At 39.1% G+C, this 24,859-nt stretch overlaps 2 protein-coding genes across 3 annotated transcripts; one reads left to right on the forward strand and one right to left on the reverse strand.

Annotated features, from left to right (window-relative positions):
* Window positions 1-351: 351 nt before the first annotated feature.
* On the reverse strand, window positions 352-2,595 carry RB195_008784 (uncharacterized protein; the record flags this gene model as incomplete). Its single annotated transcript, XM_064195453.1, has 6 exons — window positions 352-500; window positions 580-663; window positions 718-874; window positions 949-1,045; window positions 2,156-2,333; window positions 2,403-2,595. The coding sequence occupies 6 exons, from the start codon at window positions 2,593-2,595 to the stop codon at window positions 352-354; spliced, it is 858 nt and encodes a 285-aa protein (XP_064046598.1).
* Window positions 2,596-8,333: 5,738 nt separating this feature from the next.
* RB195_008785 (uncharacterized protein) lies at window positions 8,334-24,017 on the forward strand (the record flags this gene model as incomplete). Of its 2 annotated transcripts, XM_064195455.1 has the most annotated exons (42): window positions 8,334-8,345; window positions 8,560-8,596; window positions 9,213-9,312; window positions 9,412-9,476; window positions 9,794-9,937; window positions 10,068-10,189; window positions 10,247-10,372; window positions 10,445-10,583; window positions 10,863-10,959; window positions 11,266-11,342; window positions 11,405-11,540; window positions 11,705-11,823; window positions 11,877-12,016; window positions 12,078-12,139; window positions 12,205-12,316; window positions 12,387-12,478; window positions 13,488-13,588; window positions 13,665-13,761; window positions 13,809-13,926; window positions 13,997-14,106; window positions 14,782-14,882; window positions 14,971-15,091; window positions 15,450-15,556; window positions 15,616-15,764; window positions 15,843-15,926; window positions 15,995-16,079; window positions 16,149-16,288; window positions 16,467-16,856; window positions 16,920-17,138; window positions 18,019-18,151; window positions 18,207-18,555; window positions 19,033-19,168; window positions 19,244-19,407; window positions 19,468-19,546; window positions 20,512-20,602; window positions 20,660-20,760; window positions 21,419-21,485; window positions 22,120-22,244; window positions 22,408-22,556; window positions 22,625-22,782; window positions 23,127-23,245; window positions 23,733-24,017. In XM_064195455.1, 42 exons carry the CDS (start codon window positions 8,334-8,336, stop codon window positions 24,015-24,017), a joined length of 5,358 nt encoding a protein of 1,785 aa, XP_064046600.1. The 2 variants fall into 2 exon arrangements, with proteins under 2 accessions (XP_064046600.1, XP_064046599.1); XM_064195454.1 differs by having other exon boundaries at window positions 16,467-17,138.
* Between the last annotated feature and the right edge of the window lie 842 nt (window positions 24,018-24,859).

Below are 24,859 nucleotides of genomic sequence, written 5' to 3' on the forward strand. Positions count from 1 at the left end.
TTGTTTTTGTTTTTTTTCCACGAGTAAAGTAGTATATAGTAATACTCTAGCGGGTTTGGCGACAAAAGCAATGAATGACATTTTGTTGAGGAGGCTGGCACATTGGGCGCACGTGATTGGTCGTTGCATTCCCGATTGTGTCGAGTTGAGTGACGTCATTCGCCTTTGTTGGGGTCCTATCGAGAATTTGTAGAATGCTACAGTAGGCTATCCATTTAAATTGCAACATTTATAAGAATTCTTCACAGAAAGGTGACTGAGGGGCAGCAGAACACAAAGCAAACAGACTTTAATAAATAACAAAAAGGAAAAATACCACTTTAATACTTACATTATTTACAACGCTAACATTCACTCTTTACTATTTGGCCGTTTCCGTTGAATCTCTAAAATTGTCCTAGAAATTTCGACATGTAACAGGTCAATCTTAAGACGGATCTCTTCGCATCGTAGTGGGTCAAGCGAATTGAGCTTTCGCAATCGATTCGCTAAATGGGAGCCTGAAAAAAAGTACCGGATACGAAGTAGCAATTGTGATGTAAGTCTGACACCGTCTATGAAAAAAACTCTAAGGATTACCTATAGCATCGAATGAATCTAATGGCTGTTCCTGCTTGACTTGTGGTGTGGATTCTTTGAGAATATTACGGACCTCTTCAAGTACTAAAAGAAAGAACCTAAGATAAAATCATACGAAATTATCTTCTGAATAATTACCTTTCGTATCGAATTCAACCAGACCTTGGAGTTCGGTTTCTGAGGACGAGTTCTCTCGCTCTTTTGCAGCACGCCTTTTTCTACCACGTCTGGAACGTGTTGATACTGTAGCGCCTACTTCAGAACTTGGTGTGGATGGGATGAAATTGTCTTCTGCCTGAAAAATACCAGAAAAAGTGGCAGATATTCACTAGGGTCCCATCTACAGCTGAAAGACCATTTCTAACGCACCACTTTCTCAATTTGGCTTTTATCGTCGACTTGTTCCTGAGGTTCCACATCAAACAATGGGTCATCTTCAACCATTAAAGAAACGGCTGGTACCTCACTGAATATAAAAACTTGTTATTGTCCTACTGTTTGTAGCATGATTTCTGAATTAACAAGTACACAATTTTCGTTTCAGAATACATTTTCATGATCAAAGAAGGCTCCTGAGAGAACCTAACATGTAAATGATCAGTAACATTACCAAATTAATTGAATAGCTGAATTTTTTGAGAGCCAGATGGCAAAAAAGTAGCGTTCTAAATGAGGACGATGTGTTCGAAAAGAAAGTCTAAAGAAAATATCCCCATAGGTGGAAAATTGAATTACTTCGGACAGACAAGCTGAAAAGGAAAAAAGGATAGGTGTAGCGATTAGCTTTACCTTTAGAACTTCATACCTACAGTAAAAAAATTCCTATGATCGTTACGCTTCGTAGCCCCAGCATCTTTTTAAATTCTCCTCTTCACATAATAGTAAGGAGATCTTTAGTTTTGAATATTCTAGAATCGAGCCTTTTATTTCAACTTATAGACTACATGGAGACAGATTTCACAGTTCTTCGAATAATTCAGATTATAGCAATGAGTGTTAATTGGTAATAAAAACTGTTCAAATACTAATACTTGTCACATTTACACAGGTACCTCTTCGTTTCAAGAAACTCATAACAGATTCCAAAAAAAAAACTCTACAACACTCTCTTTTTTCTGCCAACACAATGAAAAAAAAACAAGAACAGTCGGGTCTAAGCGACATGAAGCCGTAGATGCGATAGTCGGTGCCGGTGCTCTGACTTTTGAACGGTTGAGAAAAGGACCTCCTTCACTTTTAAACGGTTGGCGAAATTACCCCTTTCACTTTTGGACGGCTGGCGAATAGACCCTCTGCACCTGAGGAGGGTCCGGCTTCTCCCTATCGCACCTATGTATGAAGCTCAGTGCCGTTGTGTAAGCGGTTGCGCTCGAAGCGTTGCAGTGGAACCAACGGTTGAGATCAAGGTGGGACCATCGCGTACTGCAGCAATGAACGGTGGTAGCAGGGGTCCTCAGTCGATTCTAACCGCTACTACTGTACACGAACCAGCTCGAACGCAGCCGCTTACGCAACTGCATCCAGCTTCATGTCGTTCTGACTCAACTATAATCCCTTCCTTCTTATTTTAACCAACCTTGGTCCAGCAGCCAGCGAACTCAAGTACTCCAATTCATGATAGAATGGCCAGCTGAAGATTTTCGTCACTGTTGCACTACTCAAATCTTCACCAGCGTTCAACAACACTTTAAGTTCACGATTCTTCTTCATGTAGACATCCCTCAAATTCTTGTATTGCTTGTGCATTTGTTGTTCTGCAAAAGTGCGTTCATATGTGGAAATACGTGAGGAATACCAAATAAGATTGGTCGCATCGAACTTACGAGTCACTTCACGTCCAAATGTCTTCGCAAATTCCTCTATAATCACATTCCATGATTGGACGCGACTTTGATAATCGCGATAGTTCGGATCGCATTCGTTCCATATACATGGATGCACTTGAATCACTGCGGCCAGAAAATGACGCTCTTCGTCGCTAAATGCTAACTCGGGTGTTAGTTTTATGCGACCCATATCTAGAACGGGGACAAATTTAATGATAGAAAAAGTTTACTGAGTTGGAAATTTCACGATTCTTTCTTAAAATAAAAGTTCGAATCCGAGATCACTGTACTAACGCTGCGTTGCCAAAACGAGGATGTTAAAGGGAACATGATAGTGTAAAGTGAATACAGTGAAAATTTAAAAATCAACGGTGACTTCGTTGCCGCCGCTCAGTCTGAGGACCAGTTCTCGTCACTTGGAATATTCAAAAGTGAAGTCGATGATGTCACAAGAAATGAGTTACAGGAGAAAAAAAAATTAATCTGACAAAGGTTGTGCGCTATTAATGCGTTCAATGAGTGGCAAATGTGAATGATAGATTAAAGAAAAACTACGAAAATATAGTGTTGCCAACATGATTGGCTGCTAAGCAAACGTCCCGCCCATAATCGCAATGTGTAGTCTTGAAACGAAATGTGTCGCAAGTGTTAAAATGTCACAACATCATGAAAGAACCTTTGGAATAGATATAGCTCTCTTGTAGAGAATGCACGGAGCATTATAGAGATGTAAAACAATCGCGATACGCTAGTTTCTCTGCGCTCCAACACTTCTTGTTGACAGCGTCATCGACCGCGATAGCCATGGTTATCGTGTCAACAAAGGTGTACGGCTTATTCCACGGTTTAATGATCGTAGTTCTGTAATTGACCGATGACATCAGATAAGCATAAAAATGAAATTAGCCGTAAAATAATTACTCAATGATAGAAATTCCCGAAAATTCCGCAAACAATTGCTTTGTTTTGAAAAAAAAAAACCGAGTAAATAAGGTAGGTTAACAGCTTATTTGAATAGTGCGTATATTCTATTCGACTGAGTTGCATTAGGCGATATTCTCACCGCCATCACCACCAAAAATCGTATCGCATGGGAACAGATAGATGGAGAATCGCCGAATTATTCAAATATCAGATTCGCACGCCGTTGCTGCCCCGTCGACCTGTGCGATTATGCGGCCCGCGATCGATATCGCCCTAACAGCTACGCATACCGCATAATAATCAGTAATGCTTTGTTTACAATAACTTGTATGCAAATCAAGTGCAACTAGGATTAGAAGAAGAAAATTCGGATTCTGACCATGAAAACATGAAAAAATTCCAATAGAATAGTCGTGAGAAAAAAAGAACAGCAATGATTCCTACACTTCTAGTAGATAGTACGATAATCGCTGTAAAAACTCACAGAGCAAATAAAATTTGCCTGGACTTTCAAAAACTGACGATAACACACTGAAAAACTGCAAAACAATGACGAAAACAATAAAAGTCAAAAATGTGAAGGAAATTTTAAAGTCTTTACTAGTTAAATCCTCAAAATAATGGTCAGTCCAAAAATCGAGAATACCTACGGCGGCATAAAAAACGGAAAAGAAGGACCTGGTAAGAAAAAACGGCTTAAATGAAAAGAAAACATTGGTAAAACAGCACTGGGGGCAGAACGTGCTAACAGATAATCAACAGTTTCCTTACGAAGAGCAAAACACTTGAGTCTTACCACGAAAACTAAAAGAATTCCATAGGTTTAAGTAAAGATTTGCAGATTTGATGAAGTTTCACAGTGAAGATTCAGAGGGATTTTCTGCACATTCTGAACCAATATGAATGGAAATGGATGCGTAATTGTGTTGCTATCCGAGAATTCATAAATTCAAATTACAAATTAGTAGCGAACGATGAGGAATTGTTACGAAAATTGCACGATTCCAATCAAATTCGAATCTCTACTGTCTTAAAGGACAACATTAGGACGAATAAAAAACTTTAAATCAATCTACAACAAAGAAAAAACAAACAAGAAAAACGTGCGATGATTAGATAAACTCACCTGTCAGCAAATATCGCAGCCTATGTGGCGCATACGCGACACAGCAGCCAGCAGTGCTCGTTTAACAAACGGCGCCAGCCGTCCAAGCACCACGCGATTCAATGGCGATATCGCTCGCGATCAATACGATAATCGCATCGCACGGCTGCTAGAGCAATTGTACAATGTCCGGCGATAAGAGTTCGAGTCCATACGATGCGTACGTCCCCGTAGAGAAGAAGAAACGAAAAAACGATCTATCATGCTCTTCGGGGAGAAATCGCGGGCGGAATCGATGCGACGTACTGCGGAGCGCATGGCAAAGTTCTAGCGGGGACCGTACACGCGCAACTACTTCCCTTGCATCTTGAAATCAGGCGGGTCCCATGACGAAATCAGTCAACGCCGATGTCTTCCAGCAAAAAAGTTAGCTTTGTTTTTCGAACATGAATTATGCCTTTTCTTTCTCATAAAAGTATGTACTTAGTGAACTCATAGTGAACAATCACGGCTATTCACAGTATGTCAGTACTTTGTTTTGTTTCTAGCAGTTTTTCCCCGATCTTTGCACCATTTTGGCATGCTCTGGATTCAGGAGTACATGGTAGGTCTGTCAATTACACGCAACACGCGGCTTAATATCCTGATCGTGGACCATCATTAGTACGCGAATGCTTGAATAAACGAACATTTTTTTATATCGAATATTCGAACGCTGTCAGTGAGTGGCTGTTCGAATTTTTTTTGTTGTCCGAATGTATGAGTAGCCCAATGAGTTCGGGTATTTCAAACTTTCGAATCATCCAAATATTCGCAGTCGCTTACGCTCTCGAATATTCGAACGCTACTAATGAGTGGCTATTCGAATATTCGAGGAATTATTGGAATAATTTTCTCCTAAACAACACTCCAGAAAATGAATCTCATTACTTTACTCTAGGAACAAATCAGCATTAGGTTCACATAGCCCGCAACAATCTCACTACTTCCTGCTCATTAGCTACAATTTCCTATACGTAGATGAGAGTTGACGTTGTCCAATGTAATTGTAGGGTAATCATTGCGTGCAATTCACACAGGTGTGCGATTTGTGTGAGTTGTGATGTTCGTACGTGTCTTAATCGCATCAGATCTAACTTTCAGACCATCTTTGTCCTTATGGCAGTCGGTGGAAAAAGTCGATTTAAGGTCCGCACCTAATCGTCCCACAATAGGTTGGATTTGAAAACATATATATGCGACAACGTGACCTATCACAGTGAATTTTTGGCAAAACTGTACGTGTTCTTCATAAAAATTGTCCTGAAGTGCTGGGATTTACTACAATTTCTGAATCGATGCTTAAAGGTATCACCCCACGAATCTGTGGTGGTGGGGGTTTCAGGTGGCTTATGCCTATACGGTGTTGTAGATTATGGAGAGAAGGGTGATTCCGTCTATTTCTTCCTAATTACCGTAGAAGATAAAATAATAATATTAATATGAAATTCAATTATTAATAAGAATAAGCCGGAACATACGGCTTCGAGCGTTCCGGCGCGCTATTTCCCACAACAAGTTCGATTGGAGCGCGCCAGCTTTGTGCACGCGCCGCATCTTCCGGACCGTTTTTTAAGGCAATTAGGAAGAAATGGACGGAATCACCTTTCTCTCCATAATCTACGACTCCGTACAGGAACTCTCCACCTGAAATCCGCACCACCCCAGATTCGTGGGTTGATGCTTTTAAGGCCCCGGATATTCTACCCCCTCAAACATACAGGTGTACGGTGGAGTCAAAACGAAATGAAGCACAACACTGTTGCGCAAGCAGCTGCGCTCAAAGCGATGTGATAGAATGTAGCGGTTGGGACCCCTGGTAGCTCTACTAATCGCTGCAGCTCGAGCTACTCGCGACCGCCATCTTAAAGACATCACCCACGAATCTGAGGTGGTACGGATTTCAGGTGGAGTATTCGTATACGGGATCGTAAATTAAGGAGAGGAGGCAGATTCTGTCCATTTCTTCCTAATTGCCGTAAAAAACGGCATGGAAGATACGGTTTCGAGCGTTTCGGCGCGCTATTTTCTACAACGAGTCCGATTGGAGCGCGCCAGCATAGACGCCGCATGTTCCGGGGCGTTTTTTACGCCAATAAACAAGAAATTGACGTAATCACTACCTCTCCGTAATCTACGATCCCGTATACGAATACTCCACCTGAAATCCGTACCATCTTAGATTCCTGGGGTGATGTCTTTAACCGCGCCGCTTCAAGCGCAGCCACATTCGGAGCTGCGCCGAGTTTCATGTCGTTTTTATCCGACAATACCGTAAATTCCTCAGAGATCTTATAAGGAAAAGGATAAGGTATTTAGCGCTGATGAAGTGTTTGGCGTTAGTCAATTCGTTTGAGATGCGCAACCACGTTCACGTTACGATTCAGAATCCTTTGATGTTTACGAACGCGTGTCTATCTTGTAAAATGACATATAGTGATGCTCTCAGACAAGCCCGCTACCATTTTATGGACCCCGGCGGTATGAACGACTTGATTGGCGCTAGGACGATTTCGACCCATCGACCTATTGGCCACAGCGGAACGTCCTACCGACTGCGCTACATCGTCCGCTCGTGTGGTACAAATTCGTCATCATGGTAAGCTATACGGTGGTTTCGAACCATCGACTGTGCAGTCATAGCGGAAACTTCTATCACTGCGTTACAATCGTCACTTTATCCTTTTTGCTATTTTCTTGTGATGTTTCGACAACTTCGTGTTTATCAAAGCCCTGAGAATTGTTCGAGGTCGTTGATGCTATGCTTATACAATCTAAGTCTTCCTCTCATTGCCAAATCTCGAATCGCTCTCAGTACACTGCCCAGGCGGGTGTGGCGCAGTTGGTTAGAGGTACGTTGTAGCTACACGGTCGAGGGTTCGGAACCGCACTAGTGCAAACCAATCCTTTCATCCCTCCGGGGGACCGAGAAATTAGCACCAGACTTGTCGGGGAGGATAAAAACACTGACCTGGTCACCGGCTGGCCCCCGCAAGTCATTGTATAGGCCAAAACGCGTTCCAAAACCTCAACGATTACGAATTGCAGTAGAGGGGATTGGCGCATCCCAAGTGGATTGATACGCCAGTGACTTTATCCTTTATCCTCCTCATTCTTTGTGTGTTTATTGATTCGAAACATTCATTTCTTTAACGATTTAGCTAATAAGAGGTCCTCTTCAGCTGAGGTACGCAAATCCTGGACGCTCATTTGTATCCTTTCACTTGAGTGATTGTAGAGATCAAATTACTGCCGTTTTCTTTGACAAACATCATCACCGTAAATTAATTACGACTATACTGCCATAGAAACAAAGATCAGTGCTGTTTACTACTGCCACTACTTCTATGGTTTCCCTCTTCTCACAAACCTCTACACAATTAGTTGTAGTAGCATTAACTTCCGTGCCAGAAAGAATGAGAATTTGTTCAATCTGTTACCATAAACACATAAAATCAGCAGTTTACGTAGGAACACGAACCCGAATCTTTCTGGACGATTTTGGTCGTAATTTTATGCGTCTCCGTGATTACACCGTCTTGGAGGGTTTAGCGCGAACGTCGAATATTTGCATTACTTGAGTCAATAGTTTACCAGTAACTGCCCTTAGCAACGTGTTTAAACAGGTTTTTTGTTCCACCATCCAGGATGCGCATGTTTGTGCGCATTCATGTCTGCCTTTTGCAGTTCTTTCCTTTTGTTCGAACTTCTATTGTCCTTCATTTATTCTATGATTTAATAGTGATGTCCTTCCTCTTTCACGAGCGATTGGATTTCTTTTTCTTTTCAACGATTTTCGTTCTTCTGGATATTAGTGTTATTTTTTCAGTTCTTAAAAACTTACTAATCGGGCTGAAGAGATGGATAAAAGAGTAGGTTTTTGGCTTGGCATTTGGTATTTGGCATCATCTTTATAAAAATCGTAGTTTCGTAAATTTCTTGCACTTTGGAAAAATGTTTTGTCTTTTTAATTTCTTGGTTTTAATCTTTCTAATCTCTCGATTTTAATCTTTTTAATCTCTTGATTTTAGTCTTTTTAATCTCTTATTTTCTTTTGCAATTATCACGGAACCTCTACTATTTCAGCGTTCCTTCGCCACACATCAGGATCATTCTCGTCCAGGTTCGTTATAGAAATGTTGCGTGTACTGATAGATATAGATGTAATTCTTTATTCAACTGAAGGGGAGTATTTTCATTTTCTTCTTTCTTTTTCAAACATATTAGTTACGTTTAAGTCTCTTCCACCGCTAGATGATGATTCGATTCCTTTTGATGATTTATGATGTTCCACTAGATAAACCGTCTTCTTCTTTTGACGTGTAATTTCAACTTTAAAGGATAGAAGATAAATTCGGAAGCTCAGCATTAAATTTCTATGTTTAACAATCAGATTTTGTTTTGGGAAGCCTTTTCGTGCTTTTTTCCTTACAGGTTTCTAATCTGTTTGGTAAATAATTGAAAGATTCACTTCACTTCTGGTTGATCCACTATAATCTGTTGTCAGTAAATATAGTTTAGGTTTTTAAACTTTCCTCGTTATAATCTCTCACTTGGTTCTCTAATATTGGTGTGACAGTAATTACTTTTGAGTTCTATTTTGTGGTTATCTTGGGATTGAAATGTTTACAATATTATTATTATCAACTTGATATAATACACTATTTGTAAGGTCAATACAGCTCACTTTCCCAAAAAATGTTTTCTAACAATCACGGAGGATTATTGCATTGATACAGATCGATCCCGGTCTCCTCATCGGAATTCACATCCTTGGGAGAAAAGCAGCGAACCAAAGTCGGTGCTGTACTCCTCGGAAGTTCAGTTCCATAGACGAAGGTATAGTTTTTATCTATCATTTGCTTCAGTTTCATTGTATTTACTCGTTGACTCATATCAACACTAAGCAGTGCTTGTCCTAAAGATAATAAGTTGCAGTCCAAACAAATACACACAGCAACCTCGCTCGATATCGAAGCCTTCCTCTTCGATGTCAGCTTCAGGTGGGTTGTTTTTTCATTTCATATATTGTTCTCGTGGATCGATATTTTTGTGCGACTTCTTTCAATGGCGTCTGCACTCCAGTTAGGCAAAAAAATCAATATTCATATGTATTTTCCTATTTTGTCATATTCCTTCTAATCAATGTTTTAATATATACGTACACGTTGTTGTTATGGTTTGTGTTTTCAATAAATATTTTCTATTTTATATTTTATCTTAGCTTTTATCTAGATTTTATTTTATCTTTATTTTGATATTTTTATCTTAGCGTATTTCTTTTCGTTTTTTTCATTCTAATTACAATTCGATAGTTCAGATTCCTGTACTTTCAAGCCCTCAAAAATACCTCTGAAAGAACGATCACAGACAAATCGCACCCGTACGACCAGTTATCCGCAGTCAATCGATACAGATGCTTCTGCTCAAAGACTTGTTGAAAGGCTACAGAAATGGAACAGCAGTAAGTACTATTTTGTTCCAAATGGTGGTTCCAATTAGTTGTGGATAGTTGCAAAAGATTAGAATGTCATTGATGATAACTAATTTCTGGGCAGCTCACTTTCAAAAATACACCTGCAGCACCTTTTTAGTGCACAGCCCCTCGAAGTTTATGGCAGGGATGATGTCCAAAGATGGGATACATGAGCTACCCGACGAAACGACGCCGAAACGACGATCTCGCGGGCCGTGGTTTGTGGAATATTTCACCAAGGTAAGATACTACTGGATTACCAGTCACAGTTTTTTTATTAAGTAGAAACATTCCTAGTCACCAGAAAAGCCCGAAGAGAGATCCAAAAAAGAGACGCATCCGTCCAGAAAAAATATCATAAAGATAGAGAAGGAAAATCGTCGTACAGATGACTATCTTACCAGAAAAATCACGTCTGAAAGGGTCAGTTTTTTCTGTAGACTTTCCTCTTTATCTTACTCTATTTTTCTTTAATATATGTTTTTTTTTATTCAGACACCTTCTCCTAAAGGTCATTCGAGGTTAGATGGACCGTTGAGCGGTGTTAGCAGTGTTGTTGAGACGGATAAGTATGGTTACGCGATTCCGTCCATTGAAAGGAGCGGTCGAGTAACACCTGTGAATAGGAAGCTTGGTGAGTTCGTTTATTCAATCACTGTTCTATACAAGTTTGTCCTTATTTTTGCACTTTAGGATCTTTTTTTCAAGTTGTTATAATTGTGGTTTTCTTTCCTCCAAAGTGAACTAATAATCTATAATCTCTAATATTGTACTTGTACTTTGCTGTGCTATCAAAACCGTTCTTGTTGCACCGTCCCTACTGTTCTTGTATTTTATACGTACACCTCGGTTTCCTAGGAAAACGGCAATTTTTTCTATTTGGAAGCCTTTTTCTCAAAGAAATTGTTTCCAGAGCCAACAAACTTCATAACACCCTGCGCTGACAATAGCCCTAATGAAGCGTTTTTCACACCAATGACACATATCAGGCCAAGAGAAAGACAAGAGAGGTGAACTCTTCTTTTATATTGCAGTTCTCTTCATAATTTTTTCCCAAGTGACTATGAGCCATTTTTTTCGTGTTTTTTCTTCTATCAATAGAGCATTGCTTCCGAGTTATACCGGTTAAATAACTTGAAATTTTGAATTACTTGGTTTCGCAAAAGGATTTTACTGCAGAAAAATCTTTTTTAATGGAATTTCCTCTTCGAAAGCTTAGAAAAAGGTGTGAAAAAGCAGATGAGTAAATAGGTGAAATTGTATCACCGCTTTTCCTTATTTCACTGTTTACTTAGTATCACAGGACTGTATTTCAGCAATGTTGCTTCTCATTCACAGCCAAGTCTAGATTTAACGTTCACACAACAGAAACCGCAATTTTCGCTGATAAACAGTAAGTAGTCGTTCTTTTCATGGCAAAGGAAGCGCAATAACAACAGCACTGTTAATTTCAAGCGAATCGGGAACCATCAGTCCCGTTGTTCGAGCGCGATCCTTTGATAAAAGAAAGAATAGAGAACCAGTTGGCAGAGTATGAAAGAGCATCCAGCAAATTGGACATGGCTCTACAGGAAGCAAGTGAAGTGCTAAGGTATGCCAATGAAATCGTCTCCTTGTAAGCACTGGGACACTCTACTGACGTCTTCATCCTCGAAATTTGTCAAAATTTGGAATTGTGACGGAGTCTTCTTGTTCAATGCAGTGTTTGTCCGTGTTCGTGATCTAAAAAAAATTAGCTGATCATGTTAATTCCAGCCGTCCCATAAAGTTAGGCCTTCCGCCATTAAACAGGAGTTCTAACTTGCCTGCATTCGGTGACGAGCGACAAACAATTGACTCTGGACAGCTAGAGAAGTTACGGTATAAGGAGAATGGTACGATCATAATCAGCTACTACGCAAGACATAATCTATAAGCTTCCTTGCAGTTGAAAGTTCGCCCCGTTGTTCATTACCATTAAAAACGTCTGAGAGTACGGAGAGCACGAGATTATCTCGAACCTTCCTAGTTACTCATGATAAAGAATCAGATCTTCATGGAGCGTATGCCGTATCGCCAGTTCGAGAGGTTACCGAATGCGTTTGAAAGTTACCTTACCTTTTTGAACTTGAATAAATCCTTGTTTTAGAAAAAACCGAACAATGAGCCTCCACGTTCCGATATTTCTTTGCCGAAGGCATTAGGTGCCAGGTAAAACGATATGTAGTAACTTTACTCGGTAAAGTAGGCGCTAATATGGTGGTAATTTTGTTTAGCATGGCAGCTGAATTGGCGTACGCCGAAAAAACCAGACATATTCAAAGTCATCTGAAAGCAACTCATGATCTTGCTAACGATGTGCGTCGAAGGTCAGCGTACCATGCTCAGGTGTGGATTTGTGTGGTTATCTATTTATCTTTCTGTTTATTTTTTTCTTCACAAAAAGTGCAATTTCTAGGTAAATAATGACGATGACATTGACAGGATTTTGGATTCAATCTCTCTGCGTGAAGAGTCGCTTATGACCTATGATCAATCCAGAGATGAAAGGTAGATAATTTTTAAAGGATAAAGCTTATTGTTCTGTTGTCTGAAATATAAACTGAGGTTTGGATGTAGAAAACAAGCAAAGTAGAAGGAAGTAGTATGTTTGTGTTAAAACTTTGTTAACTGAAGATTGTCCAGAAGATTCTACATTTACTAAAAACTGCAAAGCTGCGTTTAAAGTTTTGGGAATCCTTTTTCGCCCATTTGTTCTCATCTGCTGCAATTCCCAGATGTTAATAGCTCTTTGAATTTGCGCCAATGACATATGCAACATGAAATGACTATGTTGTTGATCTGTAATGTAAAGATTCGTCTAAAATGATAAAACAGCCAATTCTCTAAATTTTGAGACTTGGAGAAATAATGCAGAAATAGGAATGAGCTAAGCAAATAAGAAAAGCAAGAAGCGTGTGGGCATCTTTGAATACAGGAAATGTCACGTGATCTTATTGATTTAATGTAGAGCGCATGACATTTCTGTGGCTAGGGTCCGTGTTGTGGGATCGATTATCTAAGCGAAGGCTAAAACATGTGTGCTGTACAAATGTGACAGTGTTCTTCAGAAGAAGCGAAGAAGGTCGAAAGTCATATTCATTTGGTTAGCTGGTGCGAAAGCAGAAGTTTCTAGTCTATTTTCGTTTTTCTAGCATTAGCGTCTGTCGACAGTTCTTCAAGTGACGATGTGAAAATTAGTTTGATTCTGAGCTTAGGAAATACTGCGACAAATTTTTCATAGGTTTCTATTCAGAGAATCATTCCAACTCTGTAATTCAAAATAACATTATCTGATTCTATGTCTCTTTTTTGTATTTTTTCAAATGTAAATCTTCATTTCCGTTAGGAATTAGCGATTTTTCAGTAGTGATCTATCGATTATGAGTGATCTGTGACCATAGTGAGATATCATGAAATGCGACATGATCACTGATGGATCATGTTGTATAAATGATATTTCTTCTTCATTTCTTTCCGAATTTTATTTTTTCACAACAATTGAATTGCCTTCTTACAGTATAATGAACGGATCGGTGATGCAAACAAAATCGAGCATCCACCATCAGTATTCAAATGTTGCGATTCCACTTGAGAAAAAAGTGTTTGTTTTAAATGAGGGTCTGTAACTGGATACTTTTTGCACCTTACTTTATTTCGTGTCGTTTTTTGTTATTGGATTTATGCATCGTTTCAGAGGAGCGTCGAGAACGAAAGAAGAAAGTAGAGGAGTACATTGAAATGTGCAATGTCCTGCGTTATTTCAAACAAGCTGTGTACAAACTTAAAAGAAAGTGAGTTTTTCATCAATTCCGTTATCGAATCTAAATTAATATCTTAGATGCACAACAACTCCCGTGCAGTTGAGAAAAATTGATGAGTTATCGAAAGCTGCCGACCTCGACTATAGTGAAGCCGCGATGCGAGCGAAATCTTGGTTGAATAAAAAGATCACACAGGTAATATAATTTCTGGATTATATCCAGAAGCGCTTGAAATTTTCAAGATATCTGCATAACATAAGTTCAGGGCGAGTTTCTGCTGTTGGTGAAGCAACATAAGAAGAAAGTTTATGATGAGAGCGAGGATTGCGCTAATACAATTAAACAACTCATTGCACAATCTTCATCAAGTACAGGGTGAGAACTTCATTGTAGTGGTATTGGTGCGCTTTTATCCCTACTTTTTTAGAGCACCTTTTGAGCATTGGTTCCAACATAATTGATAATTTCCTCAGACTTTTACAGTATACTAATTACTTTATTTTCTTTTTTCTTCATTTTCTTTATTTTTTCTTTTTCTGTAATCACTGAGAGTTAGTTCATGTGCTCCTCTCGTAATCCATGCTTCATCTTTTTTTCTCCTGTTAACTAGTCAAGTAGGGGATCAAAGACTCAAAATTCATTCTTTTTGCTCTTGAATCACTTAGTTCATAGTTTCGTTAGGAGTTGTTCTTTCTGAGGTTTTGTTTGACATTGAGAAGGGGACCTCAGTAAAAACAGTTTAATATTATAGTCTCTTGGAACGTTACAATGCAATGTTCTAATAATTTGTTGATTTTGGTGGGAGTGCTCTAAGTTTTCATAGACATAATCTGCATTACGCATAAGTGCACCCGGTGGCTCCCTTATGAACAAAAACTAAATGCAGCTATGTTTGAATTTAAAAGTGATGAAATAATTGTGGTAAGTTAATTATGAATTTTTATTTAGTTACCAATAGCTTTCGGAATGTCCCAGGGTCTTCACTGTCTGATTTTTTCGTTGAATAAAATAGAATTCGAGTCTTGTGACATATTTGACGGATTTCTACAGAACAACTAGTGGCACGCAGACACCGAGTCTAAACCCGCCATCGATCAGTGAGAAAGAGATATCACCAGTACGAATTGATACTAAGGGGTTGAACGAGAGCGGTGAGTTTGTCTGTAATTTTCTTTAGATGTAACCATTTTGCGGCAAATTGTGTAGAATGAGCCGAAAGACTTTCTTTTCTGTTTTCAGTGGAATGCGACATATTTAATCTAAGTGCAAGATCACTACGTCGCAGTCTGGATGCCCGTCGAGAAGAGGCTGAAATGCTCAATAGAAGTTTCGAAGAAAGGTCAAGAGACATTGAACAAAGGTAATGTAATATTTGTAAAATCACTTGTTGGACCTCATTAAATCCATCAGGGAAAATGAGAGTCGATATTTTGCCACAGTTCAGTTTTTGTTAGTTCTCACCTCGAGGTCATCCTGTCCTTTTGTTTTTTTTTTTTACAAATTTCGTCATCTACAAGCAGATCGGCAGTTATTTCTGACATATTCCCGTGGATTTAAAGAGGAGTTCACGTTTGGCATTTTTGGGGTTTGGTTTAAAACAACGAGATCGTAATTATAATAATTTCTAAAGAGAACGAGGGGTTCACAACATGATCATATGATTAGAGTTGCTCAGGGGAGTTTTGCACATCTTGAGACTTATTACTAGTTATTTTTAGGACGAAGGTGTCGATAGCTGCACAGATAGTTCAGTATGATCGTGTTATTGCTGAAAGGACAACTTTACTTAATAAATTGGACGAAATTTCTTCAGAAGAAAGTCACGGTATGGGATAGTTCATCTACAGAGAGGATTTTTTTCTTGACATCAAAGAATTTCTTCAGAACCACCAAGAACGACAACACCTCGTCGAGCAGGAGTTGAACCACTTGACTTAAGCAAGTTATCTTCAGAAGAAGTTGTCCCGCTTAAAGAGGCAAATAATGCTTTGCCGTTGCCTGTTGCAGGAGACCCGAAGAATTACGCCGGTCAAGTGAGATCATTAATAATATTACGGGATTTAGTAATATTGTAGAATATTGTTCTGTCGAGTGTTGGGCGTTTCGTTTAGGATCAAACTGATGTAGGTATTAGTCGGGCTTACTCACAGTCCACTATTTATGAAGATTCATTGTCTCATTTTGATGAAGAGGAGGTACGGAGCTGTTCTATACGTTCTACTATCCATAATCCTGGTGCATGGCCTTTAAATTCTTTCTGCAGGATAGTAGACCAGACTCTGTCAGCTCGGAAGCGACTCTATACCAGTCGGATCTAGAGGACAAGCTACTCAGCGATGTCGAAAAAGGTATTACTTCTTCTATATCGTGTCATTATTGTGTCTTACCCTTAATGAACATGAAAAATCCCTGTTTAGTGCAAACGGATGTCCATCCATCTCGTCGTACTTTGGATACAGCCGAGACACTTACCATGTTGTCACGACAAGTGGTCACCATTGTTAGTGACAAAAGTTCACACGATGAGGTGGATCAAATGTTGGTGAAAATTGTTGAGGTAGGTTTTATTGGTCTCTGTGGTTACGTGGTTTTGAATTTTAATTCTGCTGTTTCTTTGGCAAGAGTCTAAACGTAACTGAACTGAGCCAGGTTTGACCTTCTCTATTCTCTTTTTCCCGATGAGACCTTTTTCGCTAATCCAAATGATTTGTTCGGTAATAAATATACATTCCTAGGAGGCTTCCGAACATCACCACGAGCATGCAATTGAGGTCCGTCATGTCGTCAGCAAGAGTTCAGAACACAATCTGTCAGTGGGAGAATTGAAGCCGTCCACGTTCTCTTGTGGCGATCACGCTTCACCTCAAATGCAAGGAATTCATGTGGATGGAATTGGTCATACTAAAGAGGAAAGATCCAAGAAGATCCAGAACGAAGCCGGAGACATTACAGGAAGTCCGCATGAAAGCGCCAGAGTGGAGGTATCAATGACAAACTCCCAGAAGACTGAGAGTGGGGCCGAAGTGCGTCTTCCCGACAAAAATGCTGCACGCTCCGATGAAAGAGTTGGTCCTGTTACGATAGAAACTTTAGAGTTAACTGCGAGATCTCCATTAGTTCGTATGGTAAAAGATATTTCTCGTTCGAAGTTGATTTCTGAAACCTCCGAAGAAGATGTCAGCATCCAGGAAAGTGAAGAGAATGAGGAGGAAAAGTTGTCGAGAGAAAAGATCACATCTGCGTCAGAACCCGTAATTGCATCTACTTTTGCGGAAGCAACACAGGAACAGGTTACAAGGGTTATCTCTCCCAAGGAAGTTGAAGACGAAAACCTCGCCGCAGGCATATCTGTCGAGGAACTCGAAAAAGAAAAAGAATACGGAAAGCTCTTAGAAGAAGATTTCTATGTGAGTTGATGTTAAGAACTTTTGCTTGCAGTTGCTAAATTATTTGGAAATGATTTAGCTACTATTTCTGGTTACTTATAGGCGGTGCTTCTCTGGCGCTTAAGGCATTGATCTCTATCGAACAAATGTATCCCAGTCGTTATAAATATTCATACTCAAAGCATTAAATAAGCGTTCCCTTCCATTTTGCCTCTCTTAGAGGCAGCGCATCACGAAGCTGACATGTTGGGGTCTCTGTGGGCGAATATAGAGTTCGAAGTGTAGATTACGAGTACGAGCTTGATCGCGCTCAATTCCTCCTAACCGTCCTGAAAAACGGAATGGGAAACGATGTTCCTTCCTAGTTATGTTAGAACGCGACGCATTCATGCGCGCGCTGCACTTCCGTGCGAGCGGTGGAAAATTAGTGGTTTCTCCAGCAGTCTATTCGAGTGAAGTCAACGAATGGACAGCTGTGTGGACGGGAATGTGTGCAAGAGTACGTGCTAACGTATTTCGTAGGAAGAAGCGCTGTTCCCACGCTGTTTTCAGGACGGTCAAGGGGAATTGAGCAGGACCACCTCCTACTCGTAATCTACATTCCGATTTCTGTATTTGTTCAGAGAAACTCTAATATCGTCGGTTACGTGATAAGCTGCCCTTAGTCACACGTAGTATACGGTATAGTGCGTGGTTTGTAGATGATTATCAAATGTATAAGATGTCAAACGTTACAAAACAAAGAGCAAAGGGACGAAACGCCTAATTCTTTTTTTTTTTTCGTAGCGGAATATTTGCTTCCAAAAATGATGAGAATATAATTTTTCTGTTGATTGTAAGATTACCAGTTATACCTTAAACTTTTATTTTTTCTTCTTGACCATTCTTGTAATCACTTCAGAAAAGCACCGATTTCGAAAGCACACAATGGGAAAACACCGGCCCAACCTCATCACCTATTCAGAAAACGAGGGAAGAACCTATGGTAGGGCAGGATAGCCCATTGTCTGCTGAAGAGTTGAATTTGCAAAAAGGTATTATATAGAATATGTTTAATTCTGAAATCTGAACATGTCGTAATTGTTGCAGAATTCGCAGAAAATATAACTGCGCCAATTGACGACTCCAACTGGCTGTCAGATGACGAGCCGTTATCGTCGGTAGAACCGGAAGAGAAACAAGACAATCATGAAACAGGGACTATAGTGGAGCCAGTTATTAGTACAGGAGAACATGAAGAATCAATTATTAAGACCGAAGAATCTAAAGATGATACTAATGTCTTTAAAACAGAAGGTCCTGTGGAAGGTCCCGCAGAGTTTACAAATTCCGACAATGGGACAACACGAGCTGAGGTTGCTTCGATATCAGCAGTTACAGAAGGTGGAGATGTTCTTTCCGATTCAATTCCTGAGGATATTCAGGTGGACAGCGAGAAGTGAGTTACTCGTGTATTTAAGTTTAATGTCCTAGACTTCGCGCTTCAGAGCTTTTCTATAGCATGTTTGAAATGCAGTACGGTACCTTGTTACTGTAGGTTACTTTTTTATTCTCCCACCTACATTTTTATGACGGTTGATGCGCAAGTTGCAAAGCAATAAATTTCTGCTTTGTTTTGTTTACTTTTTCCTTTATAGTACTTTTTAAATGATTTTTTGATCATAACTTTGCTAACGAAATTTTTGAGATTCTGGCAGCCAAGCAAAAAAAAAAGCTCTTCCTAAAAGGTATATGATCTATGTGTCTGTTCACCTAGAACTTTCTTCGTCCTCAATCACATACTGGTCGCTGCGCTGCATACCAAATATTTTTTTCGATTACAATGGAAATGAATGTGAATAGGCCGCTTTTTACCCCAATGGTTCCTTTTATCTTCCTTTTTTCGCTACTGTAGCAAGAAGATTCACTTCTGCAGAACGAAACAAACAACAGCTGAAGAAGAATCCGCAGTAGTTTCGTCTGGCGTGGAAGACAAATCTGAATGCAAAAGAGAAAAGGATCCTTATGAACTCTCGTTCCTGGATCGCACGACAGACGGTCGGGCCAGCTTGGTACGCTCCAAATAAATTTTGTTGACAGCTGGACCGATACTTGCGTCATAATTTCTCAACTATGAATTTATTCAGGGTCTTAATAGAAGTGAACTAGTTGATAGCTTGTCCACATCTATTATGCAATCGATTGGGAATTCTCCTCGTCGGTCACTACCACGTTCATATAATTTGAATGAATCATTATTCGAAGATTCCATTGTTTTATCAACTCCAAAATCACCACGTTCAGCCAGAGAGTTAGTTTTAATCAGGTAACTTATGGAATTTATCAAATACCTGTACATGCCACATGTCAGGCGTTTCAACACAAAGATGCCTACGGCGGTTTCACCTCGCACGCAAATGATTTTAGATCAAGGACTGGATACGAGTGTTGTGAGTGGATGAATTTTGAAAATTTATGGAAATGATTTTACATTTTCTTTTCAAATATCTCCTTAAGTAGTCTGGAGCGTATCGCCTAAGTCACTAGGGAAGAAATATAGACTTCTCTTCTTCCTATTTTCCAATTTTCATAGACAGGGTAGAATTTTGGCTGAGTTTGTATCAATCCACTCACAAGAAGACCTGTTCTAATCAGGCCTATATTAAATGTAATTGAGATATGCTTTAATATATTCGATCTCTTTGCACGACCTGCGGTACGGTAGTATAAGTATGTCAGTAAAACGACTATTATGCATTTCTGTCAAATAACACTTAAATGGCAAGGATAAGTCACGCGACTCAACTTCTACATGTGACGATCAAATTACAGAACTATTTTTCAAATAAGGGCTAAAATTTCGATGCAGAAACCTAGAACATCAGCTTTTCATTTGAAGCTTCTGGGACTCTCATGCTAAAAGACTGAAATGACCTTCAAGGAACTTATTCCTTCGGTTCGATGAAAAATTGCGCCTCATCTGAAAGACTTCTGATTTGATTTGACATAGGAATTGTTCATTTTCTTGACTTGTCACTGGATACTGCTGAACTTACTACAATTTAGGATGATTACTTTGTCTTCCGGTAAATTAAGTAAGAAGAAAGTAGACATAGCGTTGGTTTGTTTAGTTTTAGAGAGTTTGGTTTTGTCGGATGGGTTGTATTTTGGTTCGACCTCCTTCAAAAGTTTGAAAAAAAGAGATTTGCAAAGATGTTAATTAACAAAATCAATTAACATTCTCTTGCATAGCTCGTCAAGGTGAATAGGCAGCTGTAGTTACCTTATAAGGAGCGTAGGACTGTTTCGTCTCCTCTTGTTCGAAAATTTAATTTAAATTTGAAATTTTGACAAATATTAACAGCTAGTTGAGGTTACTTTATTTATTGAAACAGTTTATTTGTATATCTTCTAGTCAAAACCGTTAATAAGTGAAGCACAAGTGACAACTGCTCTATGCGATGATGTGCTCAGTGAGCTCGATAAGGAAGTAGAGAAGTTGTCAGGTAGGTTTCAACTTCTTACTACATTTATTAAGCTTTACCCGTGAGATCATGGTTCAGCACGGATTGAACGACGTTCGACGACATCGACTGCTCAACCGCTTTCTCAAGATTTAGCACAACTGGATGATACATATGAAGATCTGCTATCGATAGAAAAGGTTCGTTCGTTAAGGTATCAGTGCAAAAAAAAGATATGTGGTAGCATATGCGCTGCTTTTTGCATAAACACATTGGTTTAGTATTCAATTAACACTTTCTTCATAGTTAATACGCCATATAATACGAATATATAGTAAGGATTACTTATTATATATATATATATATATATATATATATATATATAATATCGTTCCAGTGACTTTTCCTTCTCGATCCATCCTCTTTTCACTTCAATCTTTCAAAAATGATATAGGAATAGCACATTTCAACAATACTCTTCTGTTCAATGCAAGAACGCCTTCACAAGCGCAACTCGGAAAATGAAATCCTTCTCATCTGTCCTTCTCAAAAAAAAAAAACGATTTCTTAAATGTCTTCTTCTATCACGCAGTCCAGCAGCACATTGACGACTTTAAACGATCTCGGGAGACAGAGTCTTTGAAAATTCAATCAGATCTTTTTAAACGTAGGCTGATGAAACGTGTGCTTTCTTCTCATGCCTGAAACTAAGAAAATGGTTGTAAAACATGCTAAAATAGCAACAAGAGAGAACAAAAGTAATCCACACAATATAATATCTCAGGAAGTGTTGAACTTTTCTTCGCAATTTATATATTTATTTGTATCATACTATTACGTTATATTATTTGTCTACAGCCATCTTCACAATTACACCCAGTACTTTCAACAGTGGAGTCAAATGTTGAAACACTTCTTCCACATGGTAAGTCTTTTTTCAACAAATTTTTATGAGAGAAATCGCGTTGTTGATAAATTGCTTTCTGAAAGAGATCACACTGTTATGGTCACCAACAAAAAAAATTCGCTGCAGTTCGCTCAGTTTTCTACCCAACCGTTCATCTACAATAAAATATGTCGAATCTTTGAGTCAAGTTACCCTACATAAGTTCTGTCATTCCTTGTAGATAGCTGAATTCTAAGGCATTGCAGATACGAAATCAGCGCGAAAGTTGTATCCTGACACTTTTTGATGACACAGAATCTCCAGACAGCGCTTAGTATCAACTTGATTGAAATTAGAGAAACGAGGCAACCTAGACATGAGGGCAGTCTTTTTCAAAGAGTCGCATTTGAAATGGAAATACACCAGATCTTAGCTGTCGTGTTGGTACCTTTATAGATTTCACGGTAGGCGTAGAAACCATTCTATACGAGTCTCATGACGAAAAAGTAGATGACTGGACATACATTTTTCTCAAGAATGATAACTAAGAACAGAGCTAGGATCGGAACAAATACAGTTTTGATTAGTTAGCAAAAGTTCTCGTATGTGGCAACCTGTTCTAAGAATGACTCGTTGAGTTATTTGAAATTTTTCGATTTTCTCCACTTTTCAGTTGCGGATACTCCTAGAAAACCGCCACCACCACAAGTCTCTCCACCGTCAGCTGAAGAGATCAAACAGAAGCGAATGGAAGAGCTCAGAGAACGAGTTTATGCAAAAGACTGGATACGAAAAAAGGTGCAATTTTTTCCGGTCTCGAAAAACGCTTTTTAAGTACGGGTACATTTTTCCGAATAAACGGGTTCGTAGATGCTTCAATAGGTCAAACAATGAAATATACCTTCAGTTCCTTTTCTTCTTCTCGTCTACTTTTTTCTCTCTTTAATGAAGGCGTCTTCAGTGCGTCCAACTCCTGAATGATGTATGGATCAAAAAAATTAGCCAAGGCTTCGTCCGCCCACTTCTGGATGAGTTTGTCTCTCCACCGAAGACTGCAGATGACATCGTACCTGAAGAAGAGGATGAACGATTTTTAGTTGAGAACAGGACGTGAGTTCCTTCATATAAGAGGAGTAGATGTCTTTATTCAAAAGTCAGAAAACGCTGCAAAAGTTAAGGTTCATGATCTGGGCAAATTTGATTGAAATCGCCTCGAAACTGTGGCCTGAGAGGTCTGAAGAGAGAAGACAACTAAGTTCTAAACTGCTCCCAATTCCGAAGACCAAGGAACAGTTTGCTGAGAAAGCAATAGAATACACATTGGAACAGCTTGATGGTCTGTATTTTGTAGCTGCTATGTTTTTTTCTCTTTTTTTGAAACTTTATTTCCTGTCGGGATTCCAATTAGCGTCATTTAAATAACTTTTCTTGTTTTATTTGCAGAACTCAAATCCTGCCAGCGAAATAAATAAATGTGCAACAAAGATTTTTAGGCGTTGGAAGGATCTACTCTTTCATTTATTATCTATTTATTTCTTGTCTTTTATTTATTCATTTATCTAGTTTGTTTTCAATTCCTGAGTCTCAAAAATGTTCGCTGACCCAAATTACCTGATATTTTCGAGAAACATTGATATGCTTTGTTTATGCAAGACTTCCAAGCAAAGCACATATTTTCAGAATTGCCGCTTTCGCATCGGTACAATCACGTGAGCCGCCCACCACCTCCTCCCTACGCGGATACATCTGTAGATCGTGCGGTGGCGAGGCGTTTCTACAAAGAGGGTCCCAGCAGTTTTGTAAGTTTTAGTGGAAGAGTGAAAATTGACATGCATTTTTCACTTTTAAACCAATTGATTGAGCAAAAATATCATAATTTTTTTGGGAAATCTCAATTTTATTCGTAATACACGAAAATGAAGTTGTTTAATGTTAGGAAGATAAATTACCTATAAATGACTTCAATATAAAGATATTTGAAACACTTCACTTCATTCCGACGATTTGGTGTTTTGACCCAAAAATCACGGAATTTCTCATACAGTACTGTGAAAACGATGTATCTAAAGGAAATTTCTGAAATATGTGTGTTTCATTAGCAATCCATAAATTACTACCATCCTATATGAAAAGTTTTATTTGATATTATCTTCGTGTGTGGTATATCTCGTGTCAAATCATATATCTGACGCTTTTGACCGTTAAATACTGTAGTGAAAATATGATTTTTTCTTGAGACCTATCTTTTGTATTTGTTTTTGGTGCTAATTCCTCTTCTACTTTCAGGCCAAGAAGGTCAATAACGAATACCGTCAACTGTGCGAAGAACTCATTGATCTAGTTGGTGATCGTTTCGTCACTGCTGAACTTATGCAACATTGCCTTGTCTCCACCTTGGACGAATCGACATCGTCACCACCGTCGGCAATGTCATCCAGCCAATTGAGCGGGGAATTAGGGCGCCCATCATTGGCTAGACTGTCAGTGGGAAGCGGTTTGTCAATTGGTCGATGCTCATGGGATAATAGTGGTTCGCCACTTCGTGTTGTTCACGAGGGAAAAGAATCATAAATATGTGTCGTGCAAGTATTGTTAGTTTTTTCATGACATATCCGGAAGTGTCATCATTCTTCACAAACTATTAGTAGCGTTAAAACGTTCAACCAAAAGTCATGTGCTATACTTTTCACTTCACTTTTGCATCATTATCTATACTTACTACCGTTCCGGCATATTATCACTTTTCTCCCGCGTGCCTCGGTAACGTTGATGTATGCTTGTCCTTACTTCTGCCTTATCTCAATGTTTTTCCTATCTGCCGTATTTTTGATCCTCTCCATCATACATTCCTTTGATCTTTTGCAAAGTTTTTTTTTGTTAACTTCAAATTGTATCTCTCAGTATTTACTTGTCAATTTGCACTGTGGAAGATCTACACTGGTTTTTTTTTCCAAATTCTTATTCTTAATGTTCACCAACGTAATAGACTGACTTGAATAAAATATTTCAAATACACAACTCTGCCGAGTTGGAACAGAAGAACATATAACAAAAGCGAACAGTTGACCGTAAATTTCACCACCGTGTCGGCAAATGTGTCCCAATCTGCATGCGCGAAGAATCGATAACGAGCGTTGGTGACGCTCCGACGCCCCATTGCAAGTTCCTGACCCAATGTCGACTGCTCGCTCTATCGATTATTGTTTATTCCTGTCATTTCTCGTGTAATCCAAGCGGTAAACCTGTCTCTAACATGTTAAACAGGTTGGGTACATGTTATGACCATCATTGACTGGATTCCGCCGCAGTATCCATTCTCAGTTGTTCTTGGGTCAAATACCGACGTTAGAGCACGTTCTTTCGTTTCTCTGTGTTTATCTTCACCGTTTTCTATTTTCAAAAGGCTCAAACTT

Source organism: Necator americanus, chromosome III, assembly GCF_031761385.1.
Source record: "Necator americanus strain Aroian chromosome III, whole genome shotgun sequence".
NCBI lineage: Eukaryota > Metazoa > Nematoda > Chromadorea > Rhabditida > Ancylostomatidae > Necator > Necator americanus.